This window comes from Myotis daubentonii, chromosome 10 (genome assembly GCF_963259705.1).
Source record: "Myotis daubentonii chromosome 10, mMyoDau2.1, whole genome shotgun sequence".
NCBI lineage: Eukaryota > Metazoa > Chordata > Mammalia > Chiroptera > Vespertilionidae > Myotis > Myotis daubentonii.
In genome coordinates this window covers 73,980,370-73,996,991 of record NC_081849.1, presented here as the reverse complement: position 1 = coordinate 73,996,991, position 16,622 = coordinate 73,980,370, and the positions used below count along the sequence as shown (strand labels likewise).

Below are 16,622 nucleotides of genomic sequence, written 5' to 3'. Positions count from 1 at the left end.
TTTTTAGTCTTAAAATTCACCTGAAAGTCAGCCTAATTTTATTTAATATATATTCTACTGAGAGTGGTTTAAAGAATTAACCTGCTTTTTGTTAAAAATCTGTATCCTTCTTATGCTTTCTTTTTTCTTTTCTTTCTTTCTTTTTTTTTTTTTTTTTTTTTAGCAGTAAGGATTATCTAAATTGTGAGAGATAACTGTTCTTTGAATTTTTGTTTAGTGACTTTGCATCTTTGTCACTATAACACCTCTGTCTTGGGGGAAGCCAAGTGGGGGACTGTTGATAATTTCTGCCTCTCCTTCCCCACGTCCCCCATCTTTTTTATTTGACTCTAGAGTTCCTTGTTGTTTGTTTTAATTGAATATGAAGTGGCAGCAAACTTTCAGGAAATATTGTAATATTTTGTTTTAGAAGTAATAAGTACATTATTTTGGAAGTAAAATTTCTTAATCTTTGCTTGTCTTTCCAGTTAATATCAGTTGAAATCAACTCAGACTTTATATTAGTGCATAAAGCTTTGTAAACCAAGTCATTTTCGTGGAATGTTGCATGGACTATAATAGCAGAATAGCATCAGCAAAATTTATATATTTGTCATTTTCCTTTCTTCAGCATGTATTTCTTTTCTTATATATGAAACCTAAAGAAAAATAATTTAACTGCTGAAGAAATATTTTGTTAGGAGAAAAAGTAAAATGTGATTGTTAGTGTTTGTGATACAAGGATTATACAATCCTTTCAGAATTCTTTTTTAATCCTCACCCAAGGATATATTTTTGTTTTCTTTTTAATTGATTTTAGAGAGAGAGGAAAGGAGAGGGAGAGAGAGAGAGAGCAACATCAATGTGAAAGAGAAACATCTATCGATTGCCTCTTGCACACACCCTGACCTGGGACTGAACCCACGACCCAGAATGTGCCCTGACCGGGAATCAACCCGTGATCCTTCGGAGCACGGACGATGCTCCAACCAACTGAGCCGTCCCAGCCAGGTCTCAGACTTTTAATATATCATCTACAGTGGAATCCTGGTCTTGTACATTTATGTAATTTTTGCATTTTATTTCCAGTTAAGTCAAATTCTATCTCTGCATTTCTAATTTCAGTGATGTTAAGCTCTTTAAAATCCTGTCAAACTTTTGACTTAATGCTGTATTTATGCTCACAAAGCTAATTTCATTTTAGCCTATAGCCTAGTAAATGCTAGAATATTGCTTGCTGTTTCTTGGATCAATCTTTACAGTAGTCTACAGATATATCTGTTCCATTAGCTCAGTGCCAGCTGTTGCTTTGGTTACAGTGTTCCTGTTTTGGCAAGCTTTTTTAGGGATCTTAAACAACTATGATTCTTTTCTGAGTATGTTCTTGTGGGATTTTTATTTTCCTCTCTGTAATGTTACTGAGACCTTGAAAAAGAAAGAAAAATTATATCATATTTATTTCCTAACCAGGTGAAATAATTTTAGTTTAATAAATTAAGTGGTTGTGCCATCTTCTGAAATGCTTTTGAAGCAGAAGTCTATCTTGATCTACTGATGAAATTATCCTTTCTACTCTTATTACATGGTCTTCATTGCATTTTATATTACAATTTATGAAGCTGGGTAATTTCCTGTAAGGTTAAATGATTTGTTGAAGGTCACAGTGACACTTTGTAGAAAAATTATTCTTATAATATTGACTGCCTCACTTAAAGAGAAGACATTGTCTGGAAACATTGCTGCCTTTGCAGTAGAAGTATATCTCTTTCTAGCATGGTATTTTTCAAATGTGTTTAGTCTGTCTGCTTTGAGATCTATTACAATTGTCAGAGAATATTTCCCATGTACAAAACTTGGTGTATCTGGAGATGTTTTAATGTCAGGTGTATTATGATGAATTGTTGTTACTTCCAGATGGCTCTCTGCATAGGGATTGATGGTAAATTTTAAATACAATCTAACTAGTATAACAAACTTCTGATCTTATCCTTTAAAGGAGGAGGAAAAGCGAAAGGGTTGACCTAATATAAAGAATATTTAACTTTGTCTTTCATGAAATAAATAATAACTAAACATAATATTTGTTCCAAATGCATTGTCTTTGTGTTGTCTTTGATAATTGGAAAATATTGTAGTAGCTGCTCGAGTACCTCTAAAAGTGGTATATTTATATATATATTTTTTTCTATTTATATATCCATTTCCATTCTACCTACCCCCCACCTTTTAAAAGAATCCAACCCAAGTCGGAACAGCTCTTCAGGTTTTCCATAATCTTGGAACTTTGAAGAATACCATTACCAGTGTCGTGGATGGATATTGTGCCTCTATAGAAGAAAGTATCAATAATGCATTAGACATCAAAGTTTTGACTCAGCCTTCCCAGTCAGCAGTGAGAGGTAAGGATTTGGTTTATATTTAACTTCTTTATTTATTTATAACCAAGAAGTCCTTTGAATAGTATATGAAATACTCAAGTTTCAAAGTAATTTAGTGACTCATTTTTTAGTAGACAGAAAATGAGAGAAATTATGTTTTAGAATTTATTTATAACATTTTTGTGTAATCAGTTTTGAGTTAAACTGGCCAATTGGTATATTCAGAACTTCTAGATAAAAATCTATAAACTGTGACTTCATTTAGTTTAGAGGAAGCAGATGCAAGAACAAAAAAGGAACATATTTTTTTCTCTAAAATCCCTATTCTCACATGTACTTCTTATTGAGACAGAAAATAGTTTTTTAAGGAAATGCCGTCTCTACCTTAGCTTTTTGGGATTTCCTTATGATAATTCTGGTATTCAGGAGCAATAATGGTGAAGATAGAAACTGAAAAAAAACACAACTTTTGGGAACATTACAACTAGAACAAAATCTAAAGAAAACTAGAGATAGGGAGACTCAAGGTAGAGAGGAGTAGCACTACATTGCCCCTGATAATGACATTCATCTATATAACACACTTCATAGATAGGAAAGACTACATGTTATGTGTACCTCTCACTGATCTAAGTAACCCCAACTCTGCATTTTTCTCCTTCTATTACTTCTTCTCTCCTATTAATATGGATGAACTGTCTGCTCCTAGCGAAGACCAAGTACTCCACTTTTGTGTTAGATCCCATCATTCAAGGGCATTGCTTTAGTAGATTTCTTCTCTCTGCCACTTCATCAGTTTTTCCTTATGTACATGTCTTTTCCATCATAAATAATCATGCTAGTGTATCTTCAGCTTAATGACCATCAAACAAATCTCTCTTGATTCTGTTTCTTCAGCTTTACTACTCCATTTTATTTCCTCAGACTACAGAAAAGTTCCCCAAAGTGGTGTCTATATGTACTCTCTCCAGTTTTTCTTTTTCTATTGAAGAAGCTACTTAGAGTTGTCCTAAAGAATAACATGTAAAATTAATAACAGAGTTCTTGATACATGGCTAACAGTAAAAAATTGTTATTGGCAGCCATTATTATATTTGCTATAAACATAACCTCATAAATAATTACACTAGATACAAAGAGCTAAAAAAATTTTATATCTTAAATGGGTTTTTGAAGGTTAGCACTAGCCTCTGAATAGACCTGTATTAAGACTATTTTAGGAGTGCTTTGAACAGAAATTGCCAAAGGAGATTTCACTCAGTTTTTCCCAGCAATTATTCTCAGAAAGGTTGATCTAATGTTTAAATTTTCAGGAGCAGTTTAATCTCAGTCCTTTTGTGTTGTAAAAAAATAAGGGGGGAAAATAAAAGCAGTTATTCACATGCTGTCAATCCTAATGTACTCCCTTTTGTTAAAAGAATAAAGAGTTTTAAACCCTTATTATCTTCTGTTAAAGAGTGAATACGGTGATTTAATGTAGAAACCTTAAGCATCAATTCTTTATATTTTTAAAAAGAATAATCACTTTTATTTTTAAAAACGTTACATTGGCAATATTAATGTTAATTCCCTGATCTTGTTTCTGATATTAATATTATGTAGTAGAATGTTCTTTCGCTTTGGAAATGCATTGCATTAAAGCATTGCATTCAAAGGTGTTGGGCATCATGTCAATATGTTATTCACAAATGATTCAGGGAAAACAACTTTCTTTTTACTATGTTTTCTAAATTTTCTATATGTTTTAAGATGGTTTTCAAAATTAAATATAACATTAATACAACTTAAGGGGAAAATGTTACCTGTGAGATATTGAGAAGTTTATAATTTAATACGAGTAAGATAAACAACTCAAATGGAAAAACAGATAAAGATTATGAATAGGCAATTTAAAGAAGAACATATCTAATAGATGTGATAGATGTAAAAAATGTTCAGTCTCTTTATGGAGGATGAAATAATTATTGGGGAAATGCAAATTAAATAAGATACTATTTCTCAGTCGTGAGATTGGCGAAATCTAAGAACTAAGTGTTGGATGAGATCACAAACTCTTGTACTCTAATTGTAGGAGAATGAAATGGTTCAACCATTTTACTCAATTGTATCAAATTGATCTGTAAGGTTTAAAATTTCTATACCATATGATTTTATTATTTCTCTTAAAGATCATACCCTAGAGAAACTATGGTATATATGTATAAGAATTTATTTTTATTTTTTATTTTTATTTATTGATTTTAGAGAGAGAGGAAGGTGGGAGGGAGAGAGAGTGAGAGAGAAAAATATTGATTTGTTGTTCCACTTGTTTATGCATTCATTGGTTGATCCTTGTATGTGCCCTGACTGGGGATTGAACCTGCAACCTTGGTATATCAGGATGATGCTCTAACCAACTGAGCCACCCAGTCTGGGCCAAGAATTTTTATTACGCTATTGTGAATAACAATAGTGAAACAGTGAAAACAACTTTCCTTTAATAGAAAAATGAATAAACTGGTTTATTTATTAAGTAGACTACTATGTGATATTTAAGCCAATAAATTTCCAAATATAGATAATACTCAAAACCATTACTTAAAGAGCAAGTTACAGGAAGAGATATATAGTATGAAGATATTTCAAGCTTAAGAACATAATAGACTATGCTATCTATACATTGTTTTATATATGTAAATCTTATATAATAAAAGGCTAATATGCAAATCGACCAAATCTGCCCCCTGGTGGTCAGTGCACTCCCACAGGGGGAGTGATGCTTAGCCAGAAGCCCTGAGCTGGGCTCATGGCTGGCACAGCAGTGGCGGCGGGAGCCTCTCCCACTTCTGCGGCAGCGCTAAGCCTGCAGTCGGACACCCCTGAGGGCTCCCGGACACCCTCCGAGGGTTCCCGGACTGTGAGAGGGTGCAGGCTGGGCTGAGGGACCCCCTCCTACCCGCGCGCCCCCCCCCCCCAAGTGCATGAATATCATGCACCGGGCCTCTAGTATGTAGTAAAAGTATAAATATATGCTTTGTAATAATTCAAATTCAAATTCAAAATAGCATTAGCTCTGGGGAGAGAGCAGGAAAGATGGGACCAGGAAGGGAGGGGTATACAGGGAACTTTATTCATTCCTTTTTAATCTTCAACATTTTATTTTTTAAGACTTAATTTTTTTAGAGTAGTTTTAAGTCAGAGCAAAATTAAGAAGAAGGTAGCAGAGATGTCCCATATACCACTGTCTTTATACTAGTACATGCATAGCCTTCCCTGTTATCAACATCCCTCACTAGGATGGTCCGTTTGTTACCAAGGATGAAATAATATTGACACATCAAAATTACCCAAACTTCATAGTTTACATTAGGGTATACTCATGATAGTGTACATTCTATGAGTTTGGACAAATGAATAATGTCATATCTCCATTATACTGGTAATGTCATAGAATATTTTCACTGCCCTAAGAAACCCTTTGTTCATCTCAACTACTCTCATCCCTGGTAACCACTGATCTTTTTATTGTTTCCATAGTTTTGCCTTTCCCAGAATGTCATATAGTTGGAATTATATAATATATACTATACAGCCATTTCAGATTAGCTTCTTCCACTTAGTATTATACATTTAAGATTCTTTCATGTCTAGTCATGGCTTGATAGCTCTTTTTTTTGGTTTGTTTGTTTTTAGTGCTGATGAATATTTCATTGTAAGAAGGTACCAACATGTCCATCCACCTACTGAAGGACATCTTGTTTGCTTCCAAGTTTTGGCTGCCTCCTGCACGCCCCCTACTGGGCATGGAGCCAGCAACTTGGTCATGTGCCCTGACCTGGAATCGAAATGCGACTTCTTGGTTCATTGCTTACTGCTCAACCATTGAGCCATGTGGGCTGAGCAGGGAAATTCTTAGTCATTGTTATATCAAATATTTCTTCGTTTCTTTTCTTTCTTTCTTCTGGTATTTTACACCATTTGTAGTTGTCCCACTGTCCTTGGTTGTTTTGGTCTGTGTGTTTTTTTCAGTGTTTATTCTCTTTCCTTTAGTTTTTGAGGATTTTATTGCTATATCCTCACCTCAAAGATTCTTTCCTCAGCTGTCTCTATTCTACCAATAAGCCCATCAAAGACATGCTTCATTTCTGTTACAATGTATTTTATCTCTAGCATTTCTTAGCATTTTCATCTGCTTGCTTAAATTGCTCATCTGTTCTTGCATGCTGTCTACTTTGCCCGTTAGAGCCCTTAGCTTATTCATGCTTGGTCTGATAATTCCAACATCCCTGCCATGACTGGTTCTGATGCTTGCTCTGTTTCTTCAGATTGTGTTTTTTGCCTTTTAAAATGCCTTGTAATTTTTTCTTGGTAAAAGGAATTGCTGTAAATAGGCCTTTAACGTGGTGGTAAGATATGTGGGGAGGGAAAGCATTCTATAGAGCTATTATTAGGCCCCATTCTTTTAGTGAGCCTATACCTTTCTTCTGCGAACTTCACAAGAGCTTACATACATTATTTTCTCCTTTGGGTGGGCTGGAGTTGGTTATTACGGTGGGTATTACGGTTCCCCAGGTCAGTTAGTCTCTGGTAATATTCCGGCAGATAAGGCTTTGGTTAATTCGTTTCTCTTGAGAGCAGGCCTTGTTAAGGACAGAGTGCTCTGGCACATTTCAAAATGATTCTTTTTCCTTTCCTCCTCTGGAAGCATAAGGGGATTTTTCTCCACTATTTACTGTGGTAACCTACTCAGGTTCCTGAAGGTAAACCTCAATACTGTAGGGTCCCTCTGGAGTTTATAACTCTCAGAATTGTCCACACTGAGCCTCTAGCAATTCACCAACTACCATTCTGGTTTTCCTGCCATGGTCCTGGTTCCCTCAGCAGTTTCTGCTAGGGAGGCTCAGCTTTGGTAAGCAGCAACTCCCTGCATTTGCTTATAGGTCTTCCTAATTTGGGGGACAGTGGTTTGCCATATGTCTTCCCCTCTCTTATGGGTCCAAGGAGAGTTGTTGCTTTTTCAGTGAGTTCAGCTTTTTCTCTGTTGTTAGGACAGAGTGGTACTTCCAAGCTCCTTACATGTGGAACCAGAAATGGAATTGCCAGTCAGATTTTTACGGCTCACATAGCTCACTTATTTTTTCTTTGATGTCTGAACGGTTCTTTCTTTACCTTTAATGTTCAGTCATTTTTTTAGGATATATTTTGAGATTGAATGTTATATCTATTTTTTCTGAGTTTGAATATTTTCTCTTATAGAAAAGCTTACCTCAGTTGTACATTTCATATTGTTTTTCTTTTTAGGAACTTTATGTACATAGCATATCTTACTTTCCATTTTTAGTATTTTCTGAATTATATTTTATATCTTTGTATTTTATTTAATTTTATATGGTTTCCTCCTGCCTATTTCCCATGTCTGATTGTGTTTTCACCCTTGATCATTATTAATTTTTTTTCTAATGTGGTCTTAACCTTTGTTCTATAGTCATACTGAGAATGTTTTCTCTACTTTGAGACAGTGGAAAATTAAGTAACCCTTCCTGTTGTTTCCTTTGGAGGTTGTTTTTTTTTGTTTGTTTGTTGTTGTTTTTTTGGTAACCTATGTTTATCATCACTTTTTCCTTTATTTATTTCCTCTACCCTTTTCCACCCCAATATATGTGTTAGGTTTCATTTCACTTTGTTTCTAATTACTGTTCATCCTTGGAAGGCACTGCTTGTTCCTTGAAGAATACTATGGGAATGGTTGTAGGAAGAGACCTGGGACAGTTCATAACTTTGAATTAGGTTTATTGTCTAGTATTAACCAGTAAAAATTTGAGGCTGTAAAACAAATTAAAAGTGTATTTGGGGTGTTAAAGGATTTGAACCCCAGAGATGCAGGTTTAGGTAGCAATCCAAACTGTGCTCTGGAGAGAACAAAGAAAGGCGTTTATCCCTCTTATAAAGACAACTGCCACAAAATATAATTCATGCAAATGAAGGGTTGATGGCTAGGTTAAAGGGAATTGGTTAGTTTCAATATGCAAAAAGGGAGGCAAAAACTGCAAGGAAGGAAGTAAAATTCATATACAGCAGTGATTTTCAACTTTTTCATCTCATAGCACACATAAACTAGTTACCAAAAATTCTGTGGCACACACAAATTATATTTTTTGCTGTTCTGACAAAAAAACGGTATAATTTTGATTCGTTCACACCAGATGGCTTTTGTGTTGGCTGTCGTCATATTTTTATTGGACAATCTAAGGGAAATGAGGTCCATGGCCCTGACTAAATAGTGTGGTTATTGCACGTCTTAAAAATTCTCTGGGAACACCAGCATGCCTCTTGCTGCACACAGTTGAGAATCCCTGATATAAGGTCCTAGGGCAGTTGTTATTTCAGGATGTTTATGACTCCATCTTGAGCTGAGTTTAGCAAAATGTTTAGCAACTTACCAGCGCAAGTACTAGTACTTTTTAAGTACTGAAGCACAAAATGTGCATAGGCCCCACTTCCTTAATAGCCTCCTGACTATTTTTTAAAATATATTTTTATTGATTTCAGAGAGGAAGGGAGAGGGAGAGATAGAAATATCAATGATGAGAATCATTGATCGACTGCTTCCTGCACACCTTACAATGGGGATCTAGCCCTCAACCCAGGCATATGCCCTGACCAGGAATCAAACTGTGACCTCCTGGTTCATAGGTTGACACTCAACCACTGAACCATGCCGGCCATTCTCCTGACTCTATTTTTAAAATTACTCTCTTAGCAATAATACATCAATTCTTATTTATTTCTACCTTGGTAATACTTCTTTTCTCAAATTTTTGTCTATTCTGGAACTTAGTATGAATCCCAGGAAAAGCCTTTAAGCAATTTTTGTATGGAAATCTCATATTCTCTGCTTTTCTTTTTCCTTTTTTTTTTTTTTTTTTAATTCTCACTCAAGGATATTTTCCCCTTAATTTTTAGAGAGAGTGGAAGGAAGGGGTAGAGACAGTGAGAGAGAAACATCAATGTGAGAGAAACATATCGGTTGGTTGCCTCCCCCCCCCACCCCCCCACCCCCCATCAAGCCAGGGATAAAGCCTACAACTGAGGTAGGTGCCCTTGACAGGAATTGAACCCAGGTCCCTTCAGTCTGCTGGCCGATGCTCTATCCACTGAGCCAAACTGGCTAGGGCTTCTTTCTTTTTTCACCTCATTTTACCTCTAATAGTCTCCCCAAGCTAGAGAGCTAATTCTTATACAATGTCATTTTCATTTTATTATACTAATTTCTCTTTCAGCTTTTCCTTCTTTGCCACTCTGCATGAACACATTACTAACTTCTTCCCTAGACCATCCATGTCTATCCATCTCAACTCTAAGCAAAGAATCATTGGATTCAAAATTCTTACAGCTGATTTTAAGAACAATTTGTTCTTTGTTAATGGCCTCAGATGTCAGCCATCTGGTCCCTTGCTCATTGTGATTTACCTACAGCATTTGGGATACATGCTTCATAATCTCACTGTTGAAGTTTTAATTTGTTGTTGGTTTCTTGTTTTGTTTTTTAAGTTGACATTTTGCTATACTTTGTGTTCTTATTTTCATTTTCTTTCAAGGGATGAGAGTAGGAAAATGATTTTATTCAACTATAACTGGAAATTACTCTTACGTGTTGTTTCTTTGAGAAATTCTCAGTTTCTCCTACCACTTTAATAAAACTTAGTTTATGACATTATTTATTTTGTTTCATGAGTCCCCCCAAGCTAACTAATAATGGCTTCTGTTTTTGTCTATTTATTCTTTCTTCTTTTACATGGCTGTCTATGTTCATTGATTATTTCTATCATATTTATATCTTCAACGAGAAGTATTTAGCTTATGAGAATAAAAATCTTTAGGTACGAAGTTATTATAAGTAAGAAAAATAAAGTCTCTAAAAGTAATCAGGCCTGTGACTGTGATCTTGTTTTTCTGTATCTGTTTCTCCAAAGTAAATATGAGCAGAAAATAGTATCATCTTGTATTTCTGCTGCTATTTATTTTGAGAGTAATGAGTTGATGCATCCCATATTTCTTTATAATAAAACCAAGTTGTACATAGTCCAGGAATTTGATTAGTAGTTTTCATTTTCACAAAGATACTATCTAGCCTTTCCTCACTATTGCAAGTTTATATTCTATATAACATGAGACAGATTGTTTCAGTATTATCTCTCTATTCCTTTTATGTTTTTCCTTAATATTCTTTGCAAAACAGTGCAAATGATTTTAAAGATTAATTAGACCTAGATTTCAAACTGGAATTATGTTTTTAAGCAATATCTCTTTTCTACATGTTTCTCTTTTTTATTACTTTTCAATGATCAGAGTAGAAATTATCAAAGCATATCCTTACTAAAGGTAAATGTAATTCTTTTCTAAACAGAATTGTTTAAAAGCTAAAGTACATAATTTTGTTTTGTTTTTTCCTCCATAAATGTAGGATAGACTAATAGTTGATGAGCTCTTGTTTTTTAAGCTTAGTTTGGATTGAAGTTTATACTTTTTCAATTGGAGACTAAAATTACTTCTTTTTATGTTGAAACATTTTAATTGTACAATTAGTTGTGTGTGTGTGTGGTACATACAGTAACATTCTTAGATATCGATCTCAAGAAATTTAACAGATACATTAATATTATTTAATATGTAATTTATATTCAACATTTTTCAGTTGTTCTCAAAAATATTTTTATAATTATCTTCCCACCAACTTGAACCATTGAGGCATTATGCTTTTCTATTGGTTATCTTGTCTGTTTAACTCTCTTTTATTCAGAAACAACTTCACTGCCTTTTTTGTCCTTTATGGTATTAACATGTTTGGAGAGCCCCACAATCTGGATTTGTCTGGATTTAACTGACTGTTTCTTCATGATTACATTTAGGGTAAACAAAATGGTAAGGTGGCGATGTGTATTCCCCATTACATCATCTCAGGAAGCACCAAAATTATGTTAGTCTCTCTCATAATTGCTGATGCTAAATGAAATCACTTTGTTACTGTGGTATATGCCAGATTGTTCCTTGCAGAAATACTCTTTTCTTTGTAATTAGTAAGTAATTGTGGCACATACTTTGAGACCATGTGAATATCCTGTTTCCTGTAACATTTCTCCTGATGTTTTTGTATCCGATAATCTTTATCTCAATTAATTACTTTCCTAGTAGTTTCAAAATGGCAATTTTTTTCTAATTCTGTCATTTCATCTGCATTCATTACCTGACACTCTTCTGTAAACAGCACTTCCTATCCTTTTAAGCTTGATTTTTCACTATGAACTCATGAATTATAAATCAGTTTTCTTATAATCCATTATGATGAGTATTACTTTGTTTCTCTTATTTATGCATTCATTGGTTGATTCTTGTATGTGTCCTGACCACGGATTGAACCTGCAACCTTGACATATCGGAATGATGCTCCAACCAGTTGAGCTACGAGGCTGTGTATGCTTTTTATAATAATATATAGTTGTTATAATAAGAATATTTTATTTTTTTATATTTCTTTGTCACTCATATAAACAGGGGGACCTGGACGATCTACCATGCCAACTCCAGGAAACACTGCAGCTTTTCGTGCTTCCCTCTGGACCAACATGGAGAAACTTGTGGATCATATTTGTACTGTTTGTGGACAGGTAAGTATTTTTGAGAGTGAAAAGAACATTAATGATGGATTAACTCCTGCTTATTTCAAGTTCTGTGACCTTGGGAAGGTTTCTGTGAATCTCTGGGTATTCAAAATAACTACATTAGCTAATTATCATGTACGGAAAGGCTCTGCGAAAATGCCATTTCCCTTCCCTTGCTTTTTCTGGTATCTACTCTGCATACTTGTTTCATTTGAAAATACCTAATTATATACATTTTCCTCTCTTCCCCTTTTTAGGTACAACATCTACAAAAAATATTAGCCAAGAAGAGAGATCCTGTTTCTCACATTTGTTTCATTGATGAAATAGTTAAGGTATGTTTAAATGAAAACATGTTTGTCTCTTTATTGAAAACTGCAGAGAGATAACGAGTTAGTGTTATCTGTGTTTATACCTTACAGAGAGGATACATGACAAATAGCTATAGGAAAATAAGTATATTTCTTGACAACCACAAATTTTTATTTTGCAATATATGTTTAAACAGGTTTGTTTATTGAGTAGTTTCTAGAAGCAATTCTCTTTAATTTTTAAAATGCATATAGTAATTTCCCTTTTTTTATGTAAATAATTCATTGTAAATGTCCTTTAAGTTCCACTAAAGAATAAGATGAAACTTTTTGGTAAATAAGAGATTTAATTAGTGGTTATTAATAGTGTCTTATAAAATCTCCACTAAATATAGTTGGATCCGCCCTAACCAGTTTGGCTCAGTGGATAGAGTGTTGGCCTGCGGACTCAAGGGTCCCAGGTTCGATTCTGGTCAAGGGCATGTACCTTGGTTGTGGGCATATCCCCAGTAGGGAATGTGCAGGAGGCAGCTGATCGATGTTTCTCTCTCTCTCATCGACGTTTCTAACTCTCTATCCCTCTCCCTTCCTCTCTGTAAAAAATCAATAAAATATATATATAAAAAAATAAAGATAGTAGGATCCATTCAGTTGCTAATTTTTCATAAATAACACATTACTATATTCATTTTCCACATTCTGAAATCACTCTCCTATCATCCACTGATCTGCTGGCTGGATGAGCAGTAAGAATTCTTTCTGGGCATGGGAAACCCTGACTACATTTTATTCATTCTTTTTGATACGTTTTTGATAATGATTAATAGAATAACTGATTATTCATCATTAAATATTAATACCTGGGGTTCCAAATAAAAAAATTCTCTAAGGTTCCAGTGTCATGGTTTCCTTGTAGTTTCCATGTAGTTTCCTTCGTAGTTTAAAATTTTAAATATTTTATATATCATGTTGGGGATTTCCAAAACTACCTTCAAGTTTGGTGATGCATTAGGACCATTCACAGCACTCGGTATATAGTCATGCTCGTGGCTATGATTTATTATAGTGCAAGTATATGGAGTAAAATTAACAAAGGGAAATGTGCATATGGTGAAGTCTGGAGGAAACCAGGTGCAAGCTTCCTAGAGTCCTCTCCCCTTAGAGTTACACAGGACACCTTCATTTCTCTGCCAATGAGTTGTGACATCAGACATGAAATGTCTTCCCGGGAAGCTCATTTTGAGCCTAGAAGACCAGGGTTTTCATCAGAGGTCAGGGCCTAGCACGTACCAAAACTCTAGATTTCCCAAAGGAAAGTAGGTGTTCAGCACACATTATTTGTACAAGCAGTTTATATGCAGTCAACACTCCTGTCAGTTAGAGAATCATGAGGCTCCTCTCAAAATCCAAGATACCAGGTAAGGACCTGTCTTGTAAGTAGGCATTTTTAACTACAGCAGTCTCAGACCTACTCTGTTAACTTTTTTCTGCACATATATATTATATACCTACTTAAATTATCCTGCTTCATATTTGGCTTTTAATCATGTGAAAGAAACAATAAGATGCTTTTACCAATTGGTATAGTTATTAGTTTTTTACATTTCCTAGTAGATGGGATAACTAATATCGGGTCTTCATTATTATAAACAAGCAACTGCACATGTAGTGTTATCATTCATTTCTTCTTATTTTGGGCATCTTTCTACCCAAATTAATTTAGTCTTTAAATGGAGTGGCTCGGTTTCAAGCTTTTACTATCTAATCGTTTGTATATGTTTTGTTTCTTTTTAATAGTTTACTTAATATTCTGCTAACAACATTAGAACAATTATAATGAATCCATTATACCTAAGAGAGTCTAAAAAATAAAAAAGGAATAGTGCCATTTAAAGAGGCTTATGTTTGTGATGTTATTGCATTGAGCAAAGTTTCAACATTAAAAACGTATCAGCCTGGCCAGAGTGGCTCAGTGGTTGAGTGTTGACCTGTGAACTAGGAATCTCAGCCCAGGTTGTGGGCTCAATCCCATGTAGGATGTGTAAGAGGCAGCCAATCAATGATTCTCTTTCATCATTGATGTTTCTCTCTCGCTCTCTCCCTTCCTCTCTGAAATTAATAAAAATATATATTTTTAAAAAACTCGTATCACTTCCCATCAACATTAAGTTATTATAGTGAATGGGCATTGGCAGCTTATGTGGATCAGGTTTTAAATGCCTGTGTATTATTATCTATTAAAAAGGATTATTAGGGCCCTAACTGGTTTGGCTCAGTGGATAGAATGTCGGCCTGCGGACTCAAGGATCCCAGGTTCGATTCCGGTCAAGGGCATATACCTTGGTTGTGGGCACCTACCCAGTAGGGAGTGTGCAGGAGGCAGCTGATCGATGTTTCTTTCTCATCGATGTTTCTAACTCTCTATCCCTTCCCTTCCTCCCTGTAAAAAATCAATAAAATATATTTTTTAAAAAGGATTATTAGGAATAGGGATATATGATTTCATCTTGATATATAGATATTAATTGTGCTATTAGGAACACATCAAGGTGTGAAGAGGGCATAAGTGGGTTGTGTATAAAATAGAACAACCAATTATATTGGATATACTAAATCTTAGGAACATAGTTTAAATGTGGAACCTTTTCAAAGCTTTTCCTTAGTAAAGATAACTAATTTTGCTTCTGCTTAATTTAATAAATTCCCTGTAAATTTATAAAATTAGCTTATTATTTTCAGTTCATACTATAGTTTGAAAAGACATATTCATACCTATTAATCAGATTAATTATTTATGGCATTTAAGTGTATAATATACTTTTTTCCTCTTCTATATTTTATGTTCTTTCTTTTCTTTTATGTAGTCATTTTTATTTACAAATGAAACTCTGGGGATTTAAAATTAACACACTTGCCCGTGAGCTTCTTCTAGACACCAGAAAAGGTTTCAACCTTGTATTCCACATTGTTCTGCTGAGCTTTATCCAAATGAACCTTTATGAGCCAGCTGCCATCCAATTTCATGTGGATTTTCTCACCCACAATTTCACTTGGGTAAACCAAGACCCCAGGATGGTATTGTGCACGGTTGTTAGGGTCCGGTTCCTGGGACTCTTTTGCTTATTCTTTGTCTGGCTTTGTTGAGTTGACTTAGGCAGAATCATAAAGACAATGTGCTTCCCACTTAACTTCTCCAACTTGCATACCGGCTGAACTTGTATTTTCTGGAAAGACTTCAGTTGAGGAACTAGAACAAAGATTATTATAGCTTTCCAACAGCCACCAATTTCAGTTTTCTTGGTCGTTGTTATTGGTTCGGTTCAGCTCCAGTAGCTGGGCCTTGAAGTCTGAGTTCATCTCCAGCCCCAGCAGAGCCTGGGAGATGCTGGACTCGAACTCATCTGGCTTCTCACCATTGGGCGTCACGATCTTGGCACTCAAACTGAACATGGCCTTCTCCTTGGTGAACGCCCACCTGAGACAAGCTCTCTACTGTATTTTCTATAGTTTACTTGAATGAGTAATTTCATTTTAAATTGGAATTTTAGACTTTATTTTTTACATATCAAAAGTCTAATTTTAGTATCTTTTAAAACAAGTTGAGTTATAGTATTACTATATAATCATCAATATTATTTAACATTTTGTGAAAGTGAATGAAGCAAATTATTGACAAATTATTCAGGATCCACATAGTCAAAAACAGGTTTTAGAGTCTCATCTATGGAATTAAGCCAGTTTAGCTGTATGTGGGAGTGTAGATATGATACTTTCATTTTCTAAGCCAGCAATTTTTATCATTGAACAGAATCTTGTAATCATGTGTGTAGGATGTATTAGGCTAAATTTGGGATGTGTTCAGCATTTTGAGTAGCTATAGTACTAATGAGAATTTTAACTATGAAAACTAATGTGTGTTTTTTCTTTTTTAGACATAGCAAATGATTTCATTATAGCATTTGAGACTGAGCAAAATTTTAGGGCACCCAAATGTGAAATCTTTTTAATTTTATGAGAAAAAAACAGTTTACCTGTGCCATCTCAATTTGATTTAAAAAATCAAGTAGCGCCTTAGCCTGATGGGTCCCGGGTTCAATTCTGGTCAAGGGCACATGCCAGGCTCAATCCCCAGTAGGGGGCATGCAGGAGGCAGCTGATCGATGATTCTCTCTCATCATTGATATTTCTATCTCTCCCTCTCCCTTCCTCTCTGAAATAAAATATATCTTAAAAAATCAAGTAGCAATAGTCAATTAAGTATTTAAGTCAGATATTATCCACAAAGATTCTTTATCTGCAAAGGTTAGATTTATGCT

General features: G+C 34.7%; 2 protein-coding genes and 1 pseudogene across 3 annotated transcripts in view; 2 read left to right on the top strand and 1 right to left on the bottom strand.

The window, feature by feature from the left end:
- LOC132211130 (ubiquitin-conjugating enzyme E2 R2-like) overlaps positions 1-16,622 on the top strand; it is a 920,533-nt gene that overhangs the window by 263,314 nt on the left and 640,597 nt on the right. The gene's annotated exons all lie outside the window — the stretch shown is intronic.
- Positions 1-16,622, top strand: part of COG5 (component of oligomeric golgi complex 5) — a 196,409-nt gene that overhangs the window by 107,410 nt on the left and 72,377 nt on the right. The window contains exons 8-10 of the mRNA XM_059655688.1: positions 2,213-2,378; positions 11,889-12,001; positions 12,253-12,330. Of these exons, the coding sequence (XP_059511671.1) occupies positions 2,213-2,378; positions 11,889-12,001; positions 12,253-12,330 (357 nt within the window). The remainder of the gene's footprint in view (positions 1-2,212; positions 2,379-11,888; positions 12,002-12,252; positions 12,331-16,622) is intronic.
- On the bottom strand, positions 15,181-15,756 carry LOC132211131 (small ribosomal subunit protein eS7-like; annotated as a pseudogene).